We start from the raw sequence: 22,836 nt of genomic DNA, 5'->3' as shown, positions 1-22,836 counted from the left end.
GGAAGTGCCACGGGCTTTGTCGCTGGGTGGGGGGCCCTGGGATGGGGGGGAGGCAGTGGGGTGGGAGGGCCCAGGCTCCAGCCTTGTCTCCCAACGCACCCCACCCTCCCACCCCACCCTCTCCAAGACCGGGGGTGGGGGTGCATTTGGCAGCCCCATGATGAAAATAGTCACCCTAGCAGCCCATCAAGGGGACATTTCCAGGGCCAGGCCCTGGCTATAGCAGCTCTTGTGGAGCTCACGACTCCATGAACTCAGTTATCCCATTTTGCGGATGAGGAAACAGAGACCTGATGCGGTGAGATAGATAATTGGTCCAAGAAGATGGCAGAGTTGTGAGACGGGTGGGTGGCACAGCTGGCTCACAGCCGCCACCAGGCTGCTGCTCCCTTGTTTATAGGCAGGAACACTCCCAATCTGGCAAGCAAGGCAGCTGGGGCTGGGGTCTTGGGCCCAGAGAGGGCAGAGGACCTGCCCAGGGCCACACACTTTGTGTCTGCTCTCTTTATGGGTGGAAAATCCTTCAGGGACAAAAGACAGCTCCAAATGAAAGGGAGACAGACTTTAATGGCATTTCTGAAGTCAGATGGCCCTGGGTTCAAACCCTGCTCTGCTTGCTCTGACCCACGCACCCTCGGGCAAGGCCCCTCTGCCCTCAGTCCCTCTGCCTGTAAAGTGGGCACAGCAGGCCTTCCTGGCCAGGCTGGGAGGTTTCTAAGGATCGGCTGCTATGAGCTCTGGGCCTGGCACACAGGAGACACTCCCCCATCAGTGCTCCCCAAACCGTCCCGTGTTCATTCTGCAAACAGTAGGCACCTACTCTCTGTGCCCATCATGGTGCTAGTCGCAGGTAGCACCTAGGGCCAGGCCAAGGGGGCGCAGAGAAGGCAGGCTGAGGAGGGGCTAGCGTTTAGGGGCTGGCCTTGGAAAGACTAGGTAAGTTGGTGAGGGAGACACGGGGTGAGGAGGCATGCCAGGCAGGGGACTGGCCTAGGCAAAGGCACAGAAGCAGGAAGTGGCCGACCACTGTGGGACAGCAGGGGTGTGGTAGGACAGGAAGCCTGGAGAGGCAGACTCTGGCCCTGCTCTGGGAGGGCCTTGAATGCCAGGACTTTATCCTGAGGTCCACTGGGAGTCATGGAGGGTTCTTGAGGGGAAGGATGCTGACAGAGCTGGGCTTTGAGAAGACAAATCTTCGTGTGTGCTGGCAGGGCCTATGATGAGATGGAGCTGGGGGGTCCTTCTCTTTATACCTGCTCTGGATCACAGATGGGGAAATCGAGGCCCAGGGCAGAAGGAGAAGGCTGGAACCCTGGGTGCCTCTGGAGGGAAGGTGTTGGTTGGGGTCTGAGGCCTGGCCCCCGGATGCCTCCCAGCCCTGTTGCCTGCTCCAGTGATCAGAGTAGGCCATGTGTTTGTCTCTGCAGGAGTTGACACGGGGGCAGGAAGGGTGGGTGTGGCTCCTTGGGTGGGGGGTGGGGGAAGGTTCGCTCGCCCAGCCCTGTGGCCGCCCTGCCAGTTCTCAGCCAACCTTGGGCGTGAGGTCGAGGGAGACCACCCTCCCCAGTGGGCCATCCCGAGGGGGACAGCTCCTCTGCCTTCTGCAGCCTTGGAGATGGGGGGCACCCAGGCAGAGGGCAGCGTAGTGTGGGTGGGGGCTGTGAGGTGTCTCCAGGATCCGTGCCCCAGGGACAGTTAATCCAGCCCCAGGGCCCGCCCTAGGCGTTCACCTTATCAGCTCTGAATCCTCACAGCTGCCGGTACTACGTTACCCCCATTTTACAGAGGAGGAGCCCGAGGCTCCCTGACATGTAGGTGACCCCAGCTGGAAAGTGGTGACCCCCAGGGCTGCCTGACCCCAAGATCAGCTCTTCCCTCGCCACCCCCTGAGCTGAATTTGGAGGGAGGACCGATGTTGCACGGGCAGTGGGCATCTCAGTGTGGGGGGCTTACAGAGGGTGTTGGGAGCACCTGGGGCAGTAGCAGGGACCCCCCAGGAGGCTCTTCCCAAACCTCCTTCCCTCCCCCTTCCCTCCGTGCTGCACCATCCACCCCCATCCACACTATACACAAGACCCCATGGAGTCTCTAGACAGCAGCAGAGACTCCAGATGGACACGCGGAAAACTTACAGAAAACCTTGTGGGAGAGAGACACCTACCCGTGGCGATGGGACCTTATGGAGGAAGGAGGATATTGGGACCCACCCAGGGGTTGGGGGTGGAGAGGGGTCACCTCCAGTTCCCACAGCACCCTGAGCCTCCCACCACAGCCCAGCCTGTGCGGAGTCCGGCTGTGTGTGTCTCTCCACTCAGCTGGAAGCCCCATGAGGACAGGGACTTTAATGTCCTCTGCACTGCTGTCCCCAGCCCAGGGCCCGGGGCCTTTTAGCCTTCGAGACACATTTATTGCAAGCATGAGGTATATTGGAAGGTGAGGCAGGGTGGGGCTCATGGAGGCACAGGGAAACTGAGGCACAGCGAGGCAGGCCTTGTCCCTGGTCCCCAGTAGAAGAGGCCAGTCCTAGACTGGGTCTCCTGTCCCCAGGAAGCTTGATGGTCACACAGCCTTACAGCCAGGGACAGACGCAGGGTTAGCTGTCTCCCACTGCCCCGCAGATGCACTCTGCGTCCGTCCCCACCCCAGCCCACCCCTATGCTGGGAGATCTGCTGGCTCCTTCCCCAGGGTCGCTGCACATTGGTGGCCTCCCTTCCCTGAAGGCCCCAGCCCTGTCGGGGACCCTCTCCACACAGCCCAGTCTGGCTGTGGAATTGACTCCTGGCCCCTTCGGGTTGAGGGTGGTCATGGCCCAAGCTACTGCCTGGGCGTCCGCACTGTCCCCTGTCCCGTGTGGTTTCCCAACACCCTGGCCGCACCTGTGTAAACAGACCCTTCATCAAATCCCCCTCTAATGTCCCGCCGGAGCGTGCCATCTGTTTCCTGCTGGGGCTCTGACTGATACAGACGTTTTCAGGTGCCGCCTGTCCACACGCCAGAGAGACGCATGGCCAGTGGCCAGGCCCCCGTGCCTGGACCCCACAGTGGGCAGATGCACACGATCTGCGCCTTCTTCCTCCTGGCTGGCCAGGAAGGCTGGGGCTTCAGGAAGGGACGGAGCACGTCTACCCTGGCCGTTGGCCACTGAAGGAATTTCAGGCGGCCCCCAGGGACCCACCAGGCGGCTGTCCGTCTCCAGCAGCGGCCTGGAGCCAGGGACTGCTGATAACAACAGGGCCAGACCCACGGGGCAGAGGCAAGAGAACACTGGGTTGGGCGCAGGGTACCCAGGCTCTGCCCTGCACTGGCCGGGTGGCCTCAGGCAAGACTGTCCCACTTTCTGAGCCTCAGTTTCTTCATCTGCACAATGGGAAGGCAGCCTCCGGGCTGGAGGACTCCAGAGGGCCAAGAAAGACTGGAATGGCTCCACCCCCCCAGGCTTTCCTGGCCCTGTGCAGAGGCCACTCCACAGCCACCTGCAGGGGCCAAAACTGTCCTGTCCCCATTTTACAGTGGAGGAAACTGAGGCTCAGATGTGCATGGCCACAGGGCTGGGGAGAGGCAGAGGATAATTCAAATCCCAGCCTGTATTTCTTTCTTTGGCTTCCAGAACATTCTGTCCTGGCTTTCCTCCCACCTCCCTGGTTACCTTATCTCTCTCCAGCCCGGTTCCTCTTCGTCCCCCAGGCTTGGTCCCTGGCCCTTCCCCTTTCTGTTTACCCTCACTCCCCAGCCAGGTTTTCTCAAACCTTTGTGACCCTGCTGTCACGTCCCAGCACAGACCCTGGGACTCAGGCTCGAACCAGAAGAAACATTTTGTGACCCTGACATACCCTGTGACCCAGTGCCTCCCACAGCCTCTGTCCCGCTGCATTTGCTGTCACCACTGACCACAAGCCCCTCTGTTGCTTTTGTTACCCACGGAGGGGTCTTGGCCACGAGATACAACGCCGTAGGTCATAGCCACTCGAGCTCAATCTTCCCGGAGCTTGTTAGAAATGAATGCAGCCTCCCAGGCCCTGCCCAGACCTCGGGATCGGAACCTGCATTTTCTCCAGATGCTCATGGGATTCGTGTGTACATTAATTTCAAGTGCTATTCCAGGTGACCTCGTCCAGACAAACAGCTTTAAATACCACTGGGATGCTGATGCCTGCAGGCCCCTGGGTGTCTGACCAGCACAGCAAACCTCACACGCCCCGAGCTGGGCTCTGTTCTCCCTTTGCAAACCCCTCCTGCCAAGGTCTCTGTCTCAGACCTTCACCTGCTCTCGTTGCACGAGCCTTGGGCCCAACCTGGACTCTTTCTCTCAGATCCCTCTCCAAGCCACAGCGAACCCTGCCAGTCCTCCATCAAATCTCCATGGTCTGCAGACACTGGTCACTTCTCACCACCGCCCTCAGCATACCGCGGCTCGGCCTCTCCTCCCTGGCTCCATCTGCTCTGCCCAGCGCCCTCCACTGGCAACTGGCTCCCTCAGAGTCAAAGTCAAAGCCCCTCAAATGGCCGGTGAGGCTCCCCCGCCCCCTCACCACTCATTTTCTGCCTCCCCCCCTCCTGTGCCCCCCCCCCGCCAGGCTGGCCCCTTGCTGTTCCTTGAATGTGCCAAGCACACACCCACCCCAGGGTCTTTGCACTTGCCGCTCCTGCTACCCAAAATGCTCCCCTAGGTAGCCACAGAGCTTGCTACCTCTTTCTTTATGTCTCTGACCCAATGTCACAGCGTCAGTGAGGTCTTCCTTGACCATCACACTTAAAATGGCCCTCTCCCCCCACTGGCATTCGACCCACCTAGTATCTTCTGACACGCTGCATATTGTTGTTTGTTTTGTCTGTCTGCCTCTCCAGAACAGAAGCTCCATGAGGGCAAGGGCCTCCCTCCGTCCGCCCGCTGCTGAATCTCTACCAGGTGCAATAGCACCCCACTGTGGTGGGTGTTTAATAAATGCTTGCGAGTAAACGAGTGCACTTGACCAATGGACCACACAGCTCGAACTCTCACAGGTGATGATTCTGAGTCTCCGGGCTGTGGGTGTTGGGGGCATTGAGCCCAGGGACAGGGGCTCTGAAGAGGGGGAATGACTCCCCAAGGATACAGGTGGTCCCAGAGGTCAGGGTCCCGTCAGACCCTGCTCTGTTCTAGAAGAATAGTGTCCCTTACAGCTGTCCTCTCTTTCCCCAAGGATGCGGCTCTAGGACCTGCTGCCTCCAAATCCTGCATGATATTGGCCTTCCTCACGAACCCACTCCCCCAGATCTAAAGAACCTGTGAGAACCATCAAGGAAGCAGAGGATTCTACCCAGCGGGCCAGGATTCTAGAACCTCTGAGTTGTAAGGGCTCTGAGTTCATAGAGTGGGAAACTGAGGCCCAAGGGCAGGAGGGAACTACCCCATGAGCTATGGTTGGCAACACAGGCAGGAGACCCTGCACTAGCACCCCAGGAAGGGGCTGGAGCGGGAGCGGCTGGTGGGGGTCTAGCCCTGTGCCCCTGCAGCTGTGTGACCTGGGCCAAGCCACACAACCTCTCTGGGCCTGCCTCCCCAGTGAGCAAGCCCTGTGCTCACCGGCTGTGCATGTCCAGTAGGGCTCCTGGCCCCCGCCTCTAAGCACCCCCATCGTGGAGCCGCCAGGCCTTCCTGTTTACTCGAGGCCCCTCACGCGGCTGGGAGGCGACAGCCTTGGCCTCCTCTGCTCCCCGCTTCCTTCCTCTCCCACTTCAGTGCCTCCGGCCCAGGCCCTCAGGGCCCCTGAGGCCAAGATGTGGGGGCACAGTCCAGGGGGGCATCTGAGGCCACCAACCACAGCGGGGCTGTCCGGGAGCACCCCCTCTCTGAGACCCCAAGGTTATAGAAGCTCTGATCCTACTGACTGGTTAGAATGTTCCAGCACCTTGGAACAAGCCCCTGCCCGGAGGGCCCCTAGAGCTAAGAAGAGTTTGAGAACAGGGACCTTCTCAGACCCACGCCACGCCTAACACCTGCCAGTGAGAAGTGAGCACACATTGACCCTAGAGAGGCCCCTCCTTCCTGCCCCTCCCTGGGCCCCTGCCTGCATAGGACCCCTCCGGTCCTCCCTCCGCCACCCCACCGGAACGTGTGAAATCAGCATCAACTTTTTAACAAGACCCCTCAGGACACTTATGTGCACATTAAAGCTGGAAGCTCTGTGGATCGGACCTTCCTGTCTGTTTTTAAAACCCTTCATGAGTCTCGCCTATTAGGTACTCTTGCCTCAGAGGCCCAACCTGAATCCTACAACTACCTCCCAGTTTACACGGACTTTAGAGGACAAAGGAGCAAGTTAAACAATACCATGAGGAAGCCACAGATGAATCTGGAAGTAGAAATTTTCTGCAGGACAGCTGGTTCCTACATAGCCAATGTCACAGAAGGAGGTGGAGAGCTGTCCTAGATTAAAAGAGATTTGATGAACATCACAACCAGATGCAACGTGTGAGCCTGAATTGCATCCTGGTTTCAACAAACCAACTATCAGATGCCTTTTAGGCACAAGTGGGAACAATTACAATAGACTAAGTATCAGCCAGTGAGGTAGCAGTGTTCATTTAGGCTATTGAAAGTTGTGAGGCCGGGTGTGGTGGCTCACGCCTGTAATCCTAGCACCCTGGGAGGCCAAGGTGGGAGGATGACTTGAGCTCAGGAGTTTGAAACCAGCCTGAGCAAGGGTGAGACCCTGTCTCTACTAAAAATATAAAAATTAGCCAGGTGTCGTGGCATGTACCTATAGTCCCAGCTACTCGGGAGGCTGAGGCAGGAGGATCGCTTGAGCCCAGGAGTTTGAGGTTGCTGTGAGCTACTCTGACACCACTGCACTCTACTCAGGGCAATGAAGTGAGACTCCGGCTCAAAAAAACAAAACAAAACCCTCTGGTTGTGGTTATTTAGGAGAATGTCCTTATTTCTTAGTCATACTGGAGTCCTATTTTAGGGGCAAAGTTCCCTCATATCTGTAATTTACTTTAAAATACTTTGGCAAAAGCTAAACAATGAAGGAAGACTGTGAAAATGGTAACAATTGCTAAATGTTGGTGATGGGTATGTGAGTGTTTGTTATATTTTTTCCTCCAATTTTCAGTTTGTTTGACATTTTTCATTTAAAAAAGCAAATATAAAACAAAACCCCTTCCTCTTTCTGAGCCTCCTCATGCCCTTATAAGAAAAGCCAGATACTTAGGTCGGGATTCAAGGCCCTGTGAGCCTGGCCCCCACCCCCCGCCAGGCGTGTCTCTTGCTCCTGCAGCCCCTCTGGCCCACATTATGGCCCCCAAGGCCTCAGCTCTCCCCACACTCACAGGTCCTCCCCGCCTCTGTGGCTCTGCAGGACTGTTCCCTCTGCCCTTCCACGCACTCTGTCTTGGGGTGAGCTCCTGGGTGTCTGCAAGGCTCTGCTCCAGAGCTCCGGCTCAAGGAGCCTCCCAGCACGAGGTCCCCTCTGAGCTCTGTGCACTCGGCTGCCCGGGGCTGGCCCTGGTTGAGCAGGGCTGACGGAGTTCTGTGAACACGGTCCCCCACGTGCTGGAGCCACGTCACGGCGGCCGGAGGCTGAGGAGCCTCTGCCTCGCCAGGGGCAGGTGTCCCGGAGATGCTCACTGAGGGCACGAACGTGCGTGAAAGAAACTCTCGGAGATTTGTGGTGGCAAGGATGGGGTGGCAGTTACTAGAGCTTTTAAACTTTTTGCGTTTTCAAGTTTTCAGCAGAGGATGTCTGCATCTTTATATAGACAGATCATAGATTAGACAGACGGATGGATGACAGATGGCAGAAAGAGTATTGTTTAGGTTTTCATAAACGGGGACTCTCCTGAATTAATGAAGCTATAATGAAAAATAAAGATAATGAGGACGATTTTGTCAAGTGGCTCTCTAGCTGTGTACCGCCGTGTTTTCCCTCGTCTTCACGCTGACCCTGAGGCGACGCTGAGACAGAACGTGCGCGCGCGAGTGCGGCTTGACAAGCCACGTGGGCAGCAGGTCCCGGGTGGCCTGCGGCTCCGAGCTCGCTGCCCGGCGCCCACTCCGGCCCTGCGGCTCACCCTGCGTGGCACCTGCCTTCTCCTGTCTCCCCAGAGCTACCCTGTATTTATTTCACGTTCTTCTTTCAATAGACTCGCCTTTTATAACTTAAAACCGTTTATTTTAAAGGAAACTTTAAATAACCCGTGGAGATGGGAACAGCCCCCGTCGTAGCGAAGGGCGCACGGCGAGCAGTCAGTCCCAGACGTGCGTCTCCTGCAGGCAGGGGCGGCCGCTGACGGCTCTCTCGGCTCTCAAGGGAGAGCAGCCAGGGCCAGACAGGCGTCAGGGACACATGAGCACCAAACTGAGCCTTTCTCAGTGATGAGGTCACAGGGGGAAAGAGAACAGAAAGGAAAGATGCTTCTCCTAGGGGGTTCTGGGGCGTCCCCAAGACCCCTCGGGCCCTGCACGCTTCGGGCCAGGGCAACTGACAAGCTGTACCCTTTGCCCTGAGGGGTGGGGTGAGGGGGACCCGGAGCCTATTTTAGAATTGGAAATGGCTCAGAGAGGGCAGGCTGTGCCCTGGCCAGGGCCACCCGGCACAGAACGCTCAGGTCTCACCGCTGCAGGGAGGCACCCTGACCTTGACTTCCTTGTTTCAACCACGATGCCCTTTTCAGACCCTCAGAGCTTTTTGCACCAGTTAAGCCAATTCGCTGCCCCCTCAGCAGGCCAGCGTGTGCCACCCTCCCTGCCCAAGACGCCCACACAGCCATGGCCTTGCTGCCTGCTGCAGCCCAGGCCCCGGCGGGGTCAGGCATGGAACACACTCACAGAGAGATGAGAGGTCAGGGCCAAGGCCACAGAGCAGGGATGCGGGGGAACCCAGGCTGGGGCCCAGCTCTGCCTGAACAGGAGACCCCGAGAGCAGGGGCCCTGCCGCTCAGCCTTAGCCGGGTCCCAGGCCCAGAGAGGTGGCTGGGCACGCCCCACGTGAGCAAGGGCCCTAGGGCTCCTGCCAGAGCTGGAGCAGCTGGCTCGGGTGGGCTCGGGGGTCCTAGGATGCTTGGAAGGGTAAGGGGCTGGGGCCCCCAGGCTGGGCGGGCACAACCACATGAATCAACTCCGATTGGAAGCAAAGAAAAAGGAATAAAACTAAATGTCCTTGGAAATTCATTTAGTGCTGGGCTGTCCATGAAAACAGGATAAGTGGCTTCCTCTGTCTGTGCGCGGCCAGGCGGGGTGGAGGCGCTGGGCTCGGGCCAGCACAGGGCTGGGGTGGGGCTCCGAGCTGGGGAAGGGGCTCCGGCGTCGCTACTTCAGGGCATCCAGGTGGGTGCAGACCTGGGAGAAGACACTGTCCACGGAGCCTTCGGCGTTGACCTGCAGGGAGACGGGCCGTGAGGGCTGCGATGCCGGGAGGGCTGAGGGGCCCCACCGAGGCAGAAGGACAGCCTTGCCCGGAGCCAGGCCTGGCTCCCCCAGCCCAGCCTCAGTGGACAGCAGCCCTCACTGAACCGGCTGGGAAACCGAGGCCCAGAGAGGGGAGCTGGCCCAAGGCCACACAGTGAGTGGAGGCTGAGCCAGGCGGAGGCGGGCGCACCTTGCGCACGATGCCGCGTTTCTCATAGAAGGTGATGACGGGTTCCGTGGCCTTGTAATAGGTCTCCAGCCGCTTCTTGATGGTCTCCTCATTGTCATCCACACGCCCGCTGCTCTCCCCGCGCTTCAGGAGCCGCTTGGTCATAGTCTCAGGGCCTGCGTCCACATACAGCAGCAGTGTGGGCTGTCCGATCTGCGGGTGGGGCACCATGTCACGGGGATCCGGATCCTGCCCCCTGGGGCCATCTCCTCTCCATCTTCCAGCCTCTGAGGCCCTACTCGAGACTCACTCAGACCTTCAGTCCCTTTCCAGGGCAGCCTGAGGGATGTTCCTAAAATCAATCTTCCCTGCCACTCCCCTGCTCAAACCTCTCCCATGGCTCCCCGGTGCCCTCAGGAGAAAGCCCATACTCCTCACCAGACCTACAGGGCCTGCATGGCTGGGGCTCACCCACCCCACCGTCCCATGCTCTCCTTGCTTCAGCCACAGACTCTGTTCTAGGCTCTCCTCCGCCTCCGCCCACGCCAGGCCTGTGCTCCTGCTGCTCCCTTTGCTAGAAGCCCTCTCCCTCGAACCTGATCTAGCCCACCTTCACCTCAACACCAAGCCTGTCCTTCAGAGTCCAGCTCAAACCTCATTCTTTCAGGGCAGTCTTCCCAGATGCCCCCCCCCCCACCACAACTCTCGGCCTCGGGGACAGGCTCTTGGGGCCCCGTTTATTTCTCCCTTGAGCGTGGTCCTGAGGGCAGGCAGGCAGCTGTTATACACCTTCCTGGCTGGATAAGGACTTGACAGAGAGGCAAGGGACAAGGGAACGGGTGAGGGGCTGCTGAGTTCTGGGGGACTCTGAGCCAGGTTGCTGTTGTTGGAATAGTGTGTCATCTGCAGGATGACTTGGAAGGACAACAAAGAATAAGACCCCGCAGCCCCTGTCCTGCTCAGTTCGGTCACCAGTGCCCCTCCACAGTGTCCCCTGCCCAGACTGGCCTCCACACCGAGGAGATGGTAGTCTTTCCTGCAGCCTGACCACGAGTCCCCGAGAGCAGGTTGCCAGGCCTGGCACGGCCCAGCCCAGCATGCCCGGTGTGGAAGGGCCCTGGGTCTCCCACCAGAGCTAGGGAAGGAGCCACCCACGGCTGCTGCAGCCTCAGGATTGGGACCCTCAAAGCCCTGCCTCCCACTTCCTGACTGCCTGGGCCAGTCCCCAAGGGCCTCTGTGTCACTGTCGACCCAGACCCCTCATTAAGGTCCTGCGGGTGCTGCCGTCACAGGGACTCGGCGGGAGGAAGCCTGACCTCTGCCCAGGCTCACTCTGCCCTGTCCAGCTGTGTGACCTTGGGTGAGACACCTGCCCTTGCTGTGCCTTGGTTTCCTTGCTTGCAATTCCAAACCTGATGTCCGTCCCTACCTCCTGGATAGTTTAGGATTCAGGGGGACAGTGTCAGCTGCCTTCAGGGAGGGTGGCTCCTGCTTCCCGATGACCCCACACAAGCCACCCTGGTGCTCCTATTTTACAGATGACTGTGGTGGCAAAGGCTGGGCCTGGCCCCAGCAGTCTGACCATCTCCAAGGCCACTATCAACCCCTCATCCATCATCTGCTGAGCTCCTCCAGGACATAGATCCATGGTCTCCCAGGGCCACGCACAGTAAGTACACCCCAGGTGGAGGTGATAAATCCACGAGTGCCAGCCTAGCCTTTGTGCTGGAAGGCCCAGGCTGAGATTCTGGCCGTGGGGCCTCAGTTTCCTGGTCAGGACAGTGGGCATTTAGCCTGGAGAGACGGCGCCGGGAAAGCTCTGGCCCTTGGAAGCTCTGGCCCTTTAGCCAGGTGCGCCAGTCACATCTCCAGGCAGCCCTTCCTCCTTTGGTGAAGCCCTGGTGCCCCCTGGTGTCCAGAGCCAAGAAAACCAGATGCCCGGACGCCTAGAGGCCACTGCAGGGCTGGGCAGTGTGCGGAGCCTGCTGCCCTCAGCAGCATCCACAGCAGCCCCAGGAGGGATGGGGACTTCCATTAACCCCATTTCTAGATGTGACCCTGAGGGTCGCAGGTGATGTCACACAGCTGGAATGTGCGGCCTGGCATCTGACCACAGGGTCCAGGGTCCGGGGTCTGAAGGAAGCCAGCCAACCCCATGTCACAGAGGGGAAACTGAAGTCCAGAGCTGGGCAGACACTTTCTTGAGGTTTTGCAGCCACTTAGAGGTTAAGAAAGACGACAGTCTCCTGCTCCTGGATGAGGCTCGAAGCTAAGGAAGCCCAAAGATGGCCCCAGAGAGATGGGGAGTGGGCTGGGATCTGGTCCTGCCCCCAGCCCACTGGGATGCACGGCCAGCCCCCACACACCCTTGCTGGCCTCTCTCCTAGGCACTTGCAGCCCCATCTGTTTCCCTGTATGGCCTTGTGACACCAGAGGTAGAGGTGAGCGTGTGCGTGTGCCTGTGTGTGCTCACACACATGTGCATCCCTGTGCATATGTGCACTGCATCCATGTACATATGTGTGCACACGTGTGCACATGCCTGTGGCCTTGTGTTTGCAAACTTGTGGGCCCATGCATGTGTGTGTATCTGTGTCCATGTGTTTGTGCATGGTGTGCACACAGGTACATGTGTTTACATGTGTGTGTGCTGCGCATGTGCCTGTGTCCATGTGTGTGCTTGTGTGAGGTGCCCCCACCTTGTGCAAGGTGCTCCTGTGGGCACCGTGCTAGGAAGCTCAGAGCCATTATCTTCTGGGCTTGCTCTTTCCAGCCAGACTCCCTGGGGCCCCTGGAAGGAGACCAGATGCCCCTCCCTGACATTCGAGTCCTCCAGCCAGGCCTGAACCCCCTCGCGTGCATCACCCCTGGTCGGCCTGCCCACGTATTGTGCTCTCCCCACACGGGCCGTACCCTTCCACCCTGCCAATGCTGTTCGCTGCTGCTGCAACTGTGTGTTTACTGGACACCAAGCCCCACACTGGAAGGGAGCATCCTCTCTAATCCCCATGCTGCCCTTTACAGAGCTGTGACCTGTCACCCCCGTTCTGCAGTTGGGAAACTGAGGTTCCAAGATACAGAACGAATGGCCCAAGGTCTCAAGATGTTGAGCTGGAACCTGAGCCCAGGTTTGTGACCTCTCTAGCCTGGGGCTTTCCCTTCTTCTAGACCTTTCCTTCTGGACTTCCAGAAAGTCTTCCTGGTTTTCCTCCTCACCCACACCCCATGAATCAGCCTCTCTCCCTCTCCCCCACCACACCCCAACTCTGCCCTATATCACAGCTCCTGCCTTACCCGCCGCTCAAACTCTTCTCCCTGCTGCACCTCCCGCGGGTAGCCGTCGATCAGGAAGCCTTTGGAAGTGTCTACTTTGGCCATCATGGCGTCGCGGAGCATGTCCAACACTGTCTCCTGGGGCACAGCAGGAGGAAGGGGCCGTGAGCCTCCCCATCGCTTCTCTAGGCCATTGCTTGTGCTGGTCCCACTGCCTGAAACGCCCCTCCCCTCTGACACAAATGTCCCAAACAGGCCTCCCACCCCAGGAAGCCTCTGCAGAACTGTGGAGCCCTTGACCGGATGAATGATTCATGCATGTCACACCGCTGTGTTTACTGAGCCCTCCTCCCAGCCAGGTGCCCGTCTGAGCCCTGAGGACACGGCTGTCAGCAGATCAGACTTTCCCTGTCCTGGGCAAGCTGAGGGTCTGATGAGGCACCGACGATTCCACAGCGCATTTATCAATTTCCCAGCATGACACAGGGTGTACAAGCAAAGAAGGGAAGCTAATGGAATATAAAATTAGGGGGGTCTTAGCCCAAATCTGGGGAGTTGGGGAGTCTGAAAACTGAAGAGGAAAGATCATTCCAGGCAGAAAGGAGTGTGGCCAGTTTGAAGGGATACAAAGGCCAAGGTGGCCAGAGGACGGAGTACAGGGGAGAGTGGGCAGCAGGGCAGGGTCCTGCAGGGTCTTGGGAGCTTCCAGAAGGAATTTTGTTCACAGGCAGTGGGAGCCACCGGAGGGTTCGGAGCTGGGAAGGGTTGTGGTCAGCCTTGCCGGTATGCCATGGGCTTTGCTGGCACGTGCCCACTCAGGGTCACCGTCACCCATTCCCGTCACGCCACCAGGGCTCACTCACCAGCGGCACCAGCTGCCCCTTCTCCATGATTTCCGACAGCTTCTTGCCCCTGGCCGAGCCTGAGCTGACCTCGGCCCGCAGCAGGTCCCCGGTAGAGAGGTGGGTGTAGCCGTACTTCTGCACAATCTTCTCACACTGGGTGCCCTTCCCCGAGCCAGGCCCGCCTGTGAGGGCCCACCAATTCAGAAACCCCGAGATGGGGGGCTGCCAGGGACCCCAGCAAGGGAGGGCCAGAGCCCAGGCTGCAGCCCCAGGCCTGGCTTCCGCCCGCACCTGCAAAGACCCTCCCCTCTTGCCTCACCGCCTGCCCGCCTGCGACTCACCCACCACAAAGATGATCTTGGTTTTCTTCAGCTTCTCTGCGGGAAAGAAAAGGGGAGCGGGGCTCAGTCACTCGCTTGGCCAATAGCCAGAGGCACTTCTGGAGGCCCAGGCCTGTGTTGCACCCCAGACAAGGGGACAGACGTGGCTCGAGCTCCTATCAGGGACGCAGACAAGTCGCAGCCCAGAGTGAGCAGTATGTGCTCGAAAGCTCGGAGGTCAGAGAGGTCAGGGAGGGGCGGGTGTTCCAGGCAGAGGGACCGTCAGAGGCTGAGGTCTGGAGGCCAAGAGGCTGGGAGGCAACTCTCGTGGGGCCTCCCTGTGCCTGGCAGGGTCTGGTCACCTCTGGCCTTCTGGTCTTCCTTGCTGATGTGGTTCCCGGACTCACAGCAGCCCATGGTCCCGTTCTGCTATGGCCCTTCCTCTCCCCTCCCAGGACTGGGCCTGCTCATCGCCCGCCTCCCCACAGTGCTAACGTGGAGTTGGCAACAACATATGTTGCTGTGGAGACGGTTGCCGGGGAGGAGGGCTGCGGTGGGCACGTGGAACTCTTGCCCAGACAGGGAGGCGAGCTTGCGTTCCAGCCTCTGCCTCGCCGCGCCGGCCGTTAGATCTGGGCAGAGGGAAACTGAGGCCTAGAGAGGGAGGGGCCTGCACAAGGGTGTCAGAACCGGAACCAGAACCCAGGTCTCTGCCCCTGGCTTCCCAGGCTTCCCCTCTTCTGAGGGAGACAGAGGACCAGGCTGTAGTCCACCCTGCTGTGTGACCTCAGGGAAGGAGCCTCTGTCCCCCTCTAGTCTCTGTCCCTGGCCCACTGAGGAGGTGGCTGGCAGCTCCCAGGGCCCTCCTGGCCCTGAGGCTGGAGGCCTAGAGGAGCTGTCAGAAGAATGACTTCTCCTTCGGGCTCCCGTCCCTGGGGGAAGGCACAAGCTGGGGGTAGAGGGAGGCCACAGTGCTGTGGTGGCTGATGTTTGAAGCTCGGGGTGGAAGGGCGACCACTGGCTCCAGGCAGCTGCAGCAGCCAGGCCCGCGGGCTCCTTTAAGAGCCGCCTAGGCCAAGGCACAGCGCCAGGGCCTGGACAGATGCGGCTGCCAGCAGCCCGGGGCTGCCGTTCTGGGCTCTCTGCCTGCCCTACATCTCCCTCCCGCCCACAGCAGCCAGGAGGGCCCAAGGCCTCCTCAAGGCCCCACTGGATGACAGGGAAACTGAGTCCCAGAGAGGAACAGGAACTTGCCTCATCCTAAAGGCTTGGCACTTTGCATACTCAGGGCCTCTCCACGAGGCAGGCCTCCCCTCCCCCGCGCCCCCCTCTCCAGAAAGAGACAGGGACTCATTTCCACAAATACCAGCGTAGGAGGGGAGCCCTGGGGCCCTCGGGAGCCTCAGGGAGGACTTGTTGCTTCTAAAGTGAATCCTGGAGCTGGCACAGCCCATGAGAGGCCAGAGAAGGATGCTGGTGGCTCCCAGACAGGCCCGCTCTGGCAGCCCCGGAGCCTCCTCCAGCACCCCCAGAACGCCCTGCAAGCAACACCCCCTGCACGGACAGGCACACTGAGGCCCGGCAACAAGTGGGACAGAGAGGAGCTCGTACCTTCCATCCTGCTGAGGTCCCGGGAGCCGAGTCAGTGCTCTGCAAGACAAGGGCACAGGTTGGGGGGTGCTCCTCCCCACCCTGACTCAGCTCCCGCCAAGCCACACCCAGACCCCACGTGCCTCTGAGCGCAGAGGGGCAGCTGGGGCAGGGAAGACCCAGGCAGCTGGGTGACCTTGGAAGAGTCACCTTTCCTCTCTGGCTTCCACTGCCTCACCTTTCACAGGAGGGCTGTAACCCCTGCCCACTCCCACCCCCCTCAGTTCCCGCTGGAGGGGCAAGGAGGGTGAGGGCAGTGAGCTGCTCCCCAGCCACTCCCAGGAAACAGGGCATGGGTCCAGCGTCACCCAGATGCCTTGACAACGCTCCCCAGGGCCGGGGAAAGCCGCCAGGAGGCAGATGGAGCTACGTGTGTCCTCATCTGGGACAAGGTTTGGATGAGGATGCTCCAGGGGACACAGAGGTCTGAGGGGAGGGATCTGCAGGAGCTGCTCACAGGGACACAGCCCTTTGCACTTTTCAAAGTGAGGTGGTCCCAGGCTCTTGCCCCTGTGCAGGTCCATATTCCAGTGGCTGCACAGGGCCGCTGACCCCCACCCTCTCACCTAGCCTCACTGCCCGCCTTCCCCTCAGCATGCAAAGAGACCCCATCGCTGCTGTGTCCCCACACTGCGCTTCCCCAGCCCCCCGGGACCACCCACGGCCCCCTTCCCAGCAGTCCTGCAGAGCTGCCCTCCATACACCTTTGGCCTCCATGCCTCCACCCCGCACCAGTCCTCTCCAAGGCCACCAGTGACCATCACAGCCTCTCTTGCCTGAAGCTTGCTCCACCCTTGATTCTGGGACCCCACCCCAGACCCCTCTACCGCCCTCTCACTCTTGGCTTCAGGCTCCCTGTGCAGCCAGCCCAGGCCCCCCTCCCAAGCCCAGGACATCCATGCCCCCAAAGTCCCCACAGACCCCTCAGTTACTTAACAGCCCTCCTGAGCCCCCGGCTCCAGGCCCGGATCATCAAGCAAGAGACCGGTCAGCATGAAGGCTCTTTTCCCACACCCCTGCACGATCACCTCCCAACTTCCCTGCTCCTGAGGCTCACTCCAATCCATGACCTCACCACGACGTCCTAAACAAGGGGCCTGGGCCACTCTTCCCACCTATGCATGGGGGGCCTCCTGGCCACTATACCCCACCAGGGAATCTGCAGGATCTTCTCTGACAAGCATAGGATTGGATCATGTCACACACCTGCTCACAACTTTCCATGCGTGGCCCTCTCAGCTCCCGAGACAAAGTCTGGGCCCCTTAACATAGCCGACTTGGCCCCTCCACCCTCTGCAGACTTCTCAGCTGCCACCGGAACTGCTTGGAGCTCGCTCACCCACCATGATGGTGCCCCCTCAGTCCTTGGCAGACGGTGTGCTCAATGCCTGGATACCTTTCCCCACCTCAACATTGTTTGGGACTCAGCTTGGGTGTCACCTCCTTCAGGAAGCCTTCCTGGACTCTACCCTCCACTCCCACACTGGCAGGTCCCTCCTCTGACCTTCCCCCAGCATCGCACACACCTCACCGTATTGGGCCTCCTCACTACACTGAGGGCCTGTGTCCTCACCGACTGCGTCTGGCCCAGGGGTGGGGAGCCCATTCCATCCCTGCTGCCATCTTGGGAGGGAATGGAGGCTCGGAGAGGACAGACTAGCTCAAGGGCCTGGCTAGGGGCTGGTTTTCTGCTGCTCTGGGCCTGGCACCTGGCAGGACCTTCAGCACCTTTACTGATGGCCTCTGCAGCTTGTGGGGCATGAGTTATAGCCCCTTTCCTGCTGAGTGTGCTCAAGGAGGGGTAGGAGCTGCCAAGCACCCCTCAGCAGCTGCCAAGGGATGGAGGAGTGTCCCCAGCCAGGGACAACCACAGTGAAGCCCTGAGAAGTGGCTCCACCCTGCCCCACCCCCTCCTAGTAACCTAAGCCCCTCCGTCCTGCTGGCACCTGCCACTTCCTTGACCCAAAATAACTTGGGTTGTGAGGAGACCTCAGAGAGGCCAGGGGTCCAGGACAGACTTGGGTTACGGGCTAAATATCAGGCCTTATAAGGCCCCCGGGCCAGGCCCCAGCCACTCCTAGCATCAGTGAGTGGCCTGGGGAGCCTGGGTCAAGAGGGACAATGACTTAACCCCAACTACAAGGTGAGGCCAGGGCAAGGCCCAGGTATCCCAGCTCCTGCCCAAGAGCAGCTTTCCCAGTACTCGGCAACCAACTGGTGTTCAAATCCCAGCTCCACCACTCAGCTGCGTGACCTTGAGCAGCCAGAGTCCCCTCTCTGGGCCTGTCCCGCCACAGCTGGACAGTGCTGAGTGGGCAGTGGAGTGGTGTTGCAGGAAGGTCCCAAGTGCTGGCCCTGGGGCTCCTGCCAGGAGGCTGGGACAGGGGCTAAGCATCGGGGGCTTCCAGTTCCCCCAACACTCGAAGTGACGTGACAGGAGAGTCCCTCCCAGCACATAGGCTGCCCCTGCCCTGGTCCTCTGGGGCAGGGAGCCAGGCCACAGTACCCCCTCCCTGGGCCCCAGCTGGGACGTGCCAAGGGCAGGGACCTGGAGCCCCAGGAGTGACGAAGGGTTGGTGACTGTCTGCGAGGCTGGGAGGAGCTGCAGCGCATGCACACACACACGCACACACATGCACGGATCCACAAAGGCACGGGCAGTGAGGCACAAACACCCAGAGCCAGGGGAATACACACACATACATACACACAGATCATACCCACGGATACAAACACACACACCCCCCGCCCAAGGACAGCGACACAAACACGCCCCAGCCTCCCCCCAGGGGGCGCTCCCCCCAGACATCCACCCGGCATGCACTGACCTGGGGAGGGGTGCGGGTGGGCGCTGGGGCCAGTGCGTGCCCTGCCTGTCCTCGCCGGCCGCCTGCACAGGCGACTATTTATAAGGCTGTCAGCGCGCGGCATGCCGGGAGCCAGCGCTCCCAGCGAGGGCAGGGAGGGAGGGAAGAGGGAGGGAGAGCGGACGGGAAACTGGGAATGGAGTGGAGACCGCCGAGCCCGAACCGATGGGAAGCCGAGGCACGGCTGGCACCCCGTCTCCGTGCACCCCCTGGTGGCTGGGCCCACACATGAGCACTACACTACAGTTTGCCAAGGCTCTTCCATTCCTCTGTTACCGCCACTGTGCCCAGGGTACACGCCAGGGTACAAGGCCAGGCTTTCTGGATGGCAGCTGGAGAAACTGAGGCCCAGAGAGGAGAAGCCCAGAGAGGTTAGGGTTAGGGTTAGTGTTAGGGTTAGTGCATAAGATGCCACAGCGCATTGGTGGCAGAGAGAAGCCAGACCAGGGAGGGAGGGGAGGGAGGCAGGAGGCATGGACTCTGGGGCTTTGCTGGCCCCTCCTCAGAGCCTGCCCAGAGGCTCTGGGACCAGTCCCACCTGGGACTCCTCCTCCCCTGTTGGGAGGTGACCTTCAAGCTGCTCTGGAACTGAAACTCCCCAGGGCCATAAAGGCTACCCATATAATGTAGAAGATTATAAAAAAAACAGCCCTGTCCCCATGGAGCTGCAAGGCAGCTCCCAGTGAGTTAGTGAGTTCGTGCTGGGATGCGGGACATTCAGAATGCTGTGGGTACCCAGGTGGGGGATGGATAATCCTGAGGAAAAGAATAGCTCCCGCTAATGAGCACTCACGGTGCCCCTTAAACACGGGGGAGGAATGTGAAGCTGGCATGTCAATTGCCTGCCTGAGCTTCCCTGTAAAAAGCCATGTGTTTATCCAGCATTTTCTGGAGTGACTGGCACATAACAGGAGGTCCTTGATAGTGTAGCAGGGTAGGAATGAGAGCCCACGGCTGTCCAGCTTCAGGACTTAAGCACCGGAACACCCACCAGATCACATCACGACCTTGAAGGCAGCAGCCCCAGAAGGCAGGGTGGACTGAATTTGGAATTTGTCTTACAGGCTCTAGGGAGCCATGGAAGGTGTTTGAGCAAGACAGTGAGACTACCAGGAGATTGAGACAACCTTAGGTGGCCGTGCCTTAGCAACAACAGCAGCCAGACACCAGGAGGCCTGTGTCCAGTCCCAGCTCTGCTACCTGTGGTGCCAGACAAGTCCTTACTTCTTGGGAGCGTAGTTGGGGGTGGACGCTGTGGGCCAGAGGCTCTGCATTAGAAGCTGTTTGAGGCCCTCTCATGGGTGTGTGCACTGGCACAACCTTTGGGAAAAGCAAACTGACAATGTAAATCAAAACTTCAGATGCGCCCTTCAACTTTTAGAAATTCATTTCAAATAAACACATGTGGGCACAAAATTCACACGGGAAGGTTTTCTAGTGCCGGTGGGGACTGACCGGGTTGGTGGCACAGCCAGGGGAGGTGGAGAGGTGGTGAGTCTGCCATAGGGTCCGAGTGAGAATGGAAGCCCACGTTCTTCGCAGCTGGTGGTGCAAGAGATGCTGACACACCCAGCGTTGGTGAGAAATTGCCCAAGAGCCCCACTGTGCTGGTCCGATCCCACCTGCACAAAAATGACTCTAACTACACAGCAGTGTTGTATGTGTGTGTAAAATCTATTCCCAGATATATATATTTTTTGGCATTTTAATTCTGCAAAGTTAAAATCATGTTGTTTTACATTCAAATCAATAACATCTTCGAACTGATGAAATGAAACAGGGCTGAGAAGGCGGCTGTAGGGTGTGTGACCACCTGGCTATACGCGAGACTTTCACTTCCTACATAAGGGCTTCCCGGAGCTTTTTTTTGTTCATCCATACAACAAGCATCTATTACTTTATATAAAACAACTTTAACATGGATGAACCTTGAGGACATTATGCTGGTTAAATAAGCCGGTCATAAACAGAAAAACAGCGTATGATTCCATTTATATGAGGCATCTAAAGGAGGGAAACTCACAGAAACGGAAAAGTAGCACGGTGGCTGCAGGGGCTGGGGAGAGGGACAGGGTGAGCTGCTGTTTCATGGGGACAGTTTCAGATCTGCAAGATGAAAAAGTTCTGGAGATCTGTTGTACAAGTGTGAAAATGGCTAAGCTGGTTAATTTTATGTTATGTGTTATTTTTACCACAATTTAAAAATAAAGTTTTTAAATAAAAAAAATTTTAAGTACCCGTTTTAATTATTTCATTTGTATATGAATGATGGATTTTCCACCAATGCTGGGATATTAAAGTTTCAGGGTTTTATCTCACAGCTATAACCTAAAGAAAGAAAAAAGGAGGGGGTGGGGGGGAGAGAAAAAGAGGGAAAGGGAAGGAAAAAACTGCATGGAGGAAAGATCTGGAAGATTATACCCTACATTGTTAACAGGGAATAGGGCTGGGTGATGCCTTCCCTTTCTACCCTATATCATTCACACAATTTAAGTTGTTTTATAACCAAAAATCTAGAAACACAAACATATAAAAATGAAACCAATTTTTGAAAACATTTAAAAAATAGTTTTGTTCAGGAAAGAATTCCAAGGCTTGAAAACAAACCAGCGCCAGGGAGGAGGATTCTGGGGCCTCCTCACTCTGAAATGAAGTTCACAGCCAGATCCACGGGTCAGCACGCAGGGTGTTGGGGGAGCCCAGGCTGGGGGACGGGGCTGCCCCAGGAGGGCCTGGCGGAACCCCTGAGCAGCCGCAGCCAGCAGCTGGAGGTAGGAAACAGCTGGACAGGAAACCCAGCGAGAAGCGGCTGCCACTCACTAGGGCTGCAGCCCGGGGAGGGGGGTGGCAAGGCCCTTTCCACAGAGGTGGGGCCGCACGGGCTTTGCAGGGGTACCTGGTAGAGGGGTGCAGGTGTCAGTGTGGGAGACCTCGAACACCAGACGAGGAGGTGGGTTTGGTCCTGGTCAGTGGATGGGGAGCCAGAGAAGGTTTCAGAGCAAAGAGAGCCGTGCCAAGGGGGCTTCGGGAAGCTAACTCTGGCAAGTGGACCAGTCCCCACGGGGTCCCATCTGAGGAGGCGAGAGTTTGAGGAGTTGGGGTCGAGGCCCACCATAGTCCCACCTCCTGATGCTAAACTGAACTTCCCCAGGGTCCACCCCAGCAAGACCTCCTCTTGACACCCTCCTCCGGACCTCCCTTCATGCCCACGGGTGGGCAGAGAGAAGAGCCACGGCATTCTGGGAGAAATTCTACCGAAAACCTCTTCCTGAGCCCACATTCCCCGCCATGGCCTGGGGCCGGAAATGCGCCATATTTCCATATCCCCACAGCCACGCTGGGCGCTGGGGTTCCCAGGTCAGGACTGTGCAAGGAGTCTCTGTCCCTCCAGTAGCCTCTCCCAACAGCCATCATTACGGCATCTGCTCAGGCCCCGGGACCCACCATCCTGCTGCGGCCCCACTGGGTCCCACTGGGTCCCACTGGACTTCTCCAAGCAAAAAGGATCAAGGCCTTGACCCCTCAGGCTGACACTCAAGGCCCTTTGCCATCTGGCCCCAAGGAGTCTGGTCTCTCACTGCTGCCTCCCACTGTGGACTCACCACCTACGTGAGGCTGAGGCTCGTTGGGGCCATTCCTCCCCCAACCTCCCACATGCCCTCCCCCGCCATTGAGGCCTAACACAGCACAGTACATGGCCTGTGGCTGCTGATTGACTACGTGAACTGAGAGACAAATGCAAGGTGCCATTCTTGCCTCCCAGCCTCGGTGGCCCACAATCCGGCTGGCCCGGTGCCCGGTACCTGGGGAAAGCTCTCTTTCCTGTCTGCAGCAGCGCGGGGGCCCTGGGAGATCCCAGCAGGCTGCCTGCCCTTGTCTCACACAGTCATCCTTTGTTAGGCCTCACTCCCAAGGGCATCTTATCTGCCTAAACAGGTTGTAATCTCAGAGTCACAGACCCACTGCCTCCTGCCAACCTGGAGTAAACGCCTTTCTGTGAGAGGCTGGCAGCAAGGTGGAATCCGCTCACCACACCCCTGCCAGGGTCCCAGCTGCACCAGCCTCCCCGCTGCAGAGCTTAGCAGGAAATTTCGGCCCTCTGCCCATCAGGCCCCCAGGCCCTTGAGCTGAACCAAGCCAACCTCTGGCCCTGTGGCCGGGGTCATCCCCCGACACCCCTTCCACACTTCCTGCCAAACTCTCCCACTGCCGGAACTCTTCCCCCAACTTCTGCAGGAATTCTTCGCAGAGTCATGGGGGCCTCCCCTCCCTAGAACCTGGGCTCCCTGAGGACAGCGTCTGGTCCCATTTGGTCCATGAAGG

General features: G+C 58.8%; 1 protein-coding gene and 1 long non-coding RNA gene across 3 annotated transcripts; one reads left to right on the top strand and one right to left on the bottom strand.

Annotated features, from left to right (window-relative positions):
- Nucleotides 1–4,487: 4,487 nt before the first annotated feature.
- Nucleotides 4,488–5,267, top strand: LOC123646427. Its single transcript, XR_006737894.1, has 3 exons — nucleotides 4,488–4,507; nucleotides 4,847–5,002; nucleotides 5,182–5,267. It is a non-coding gene; the product is annotated as an uncharacterized LOC123646427 (long non-coding RNA).
- A 3,869-nt stretch (nucleotides 5,268–9,136) lies between these two features.
- On the bottom strand, nucleotides 9,137–18,596 carry AK1 (adenylate kinase 1). Of its 2 annotated transcripts, XM_045563352.1 has the most exons (7): nucleotides 18,475–18,596; nucleotides 15,608–15,646; nucleotides 14,018–14,053; nucleotides 13,695–13,858; nucleotides 12,853–12,969; nucleotides 9,580–9,771; nucleotides 9,137–9,359 (listed from the first exon to the last, which is right to left on the bottom strand). In XM_045563352.1, the coding sequence occupies exons 2-7, from the start codon at nucleotides 15,612–15,614 to the stop codon at nucleotides 9,291–9,293; spliced, it is 585 nt and encodes a 194-aa protein (XP_045419308.1). In that variant the 5' UTR covers nucleotides 15,615–15,646; nucleotides 18,475–18,596; the 3' UTR covers nucleotides 9,137–9,290. The 2 variants fall into 2 exon arrangements, with proteins under 2 accessions (XP_045419308.1, XP_045419307.1); XM_045563351.1 differs by lacking the exons at nucleotides 15,608–15,646; nucleotides 18,475–18,596 and adding an exon at nucleotides 14,359–14,493.
- Between the last annotated feature and the right edge of the window lie 4,240 nt (nucleotides 18,597–22,836).

The sequence above is a fragment of the Lemur catta genome, chromosome 10, assembly GCF_020740605.2.
Source record: "Lemur catta isolate mLemCat1 chromosome 10, mLemCat1.pri, whole genome shotgun sequence".
In the NCBI taxonomy this organism is placed as follows: Eukaryota; Metazoa; Chordata; class Mammalia; order Primates; family Lemuridae; genus Lemur; species Lemur catta.
This window is presented reverse-complemented; position numbering and strand designations above follow the sequence as displayed.

Bases quoted from the DNA above. Each gene is read 5' to 3' on its own strand.
- AK1 (XM_045563351.1), bottom strand. From the start codon at position 14,413: ATGGGCTGCTGTGAGTCCGGGAACCACATCAGCAAGGAAGACCAGAAG. The intron at 13,859-14,017 runs GTGAGTCGCAGG...GGGCCCTCACAG, and splicing joins CAAGATCATCTTTGTGGTGG to GCGGGCCTGGCTCGGGGAAG. The intron at 9,360-9,579 runs GTGCGCCCGCCT...GTCTCCCTGCAG, and splicing joins AACGCGGCATCGTGCGCAAG to GTCAACGCCGAAGGCTCCGT.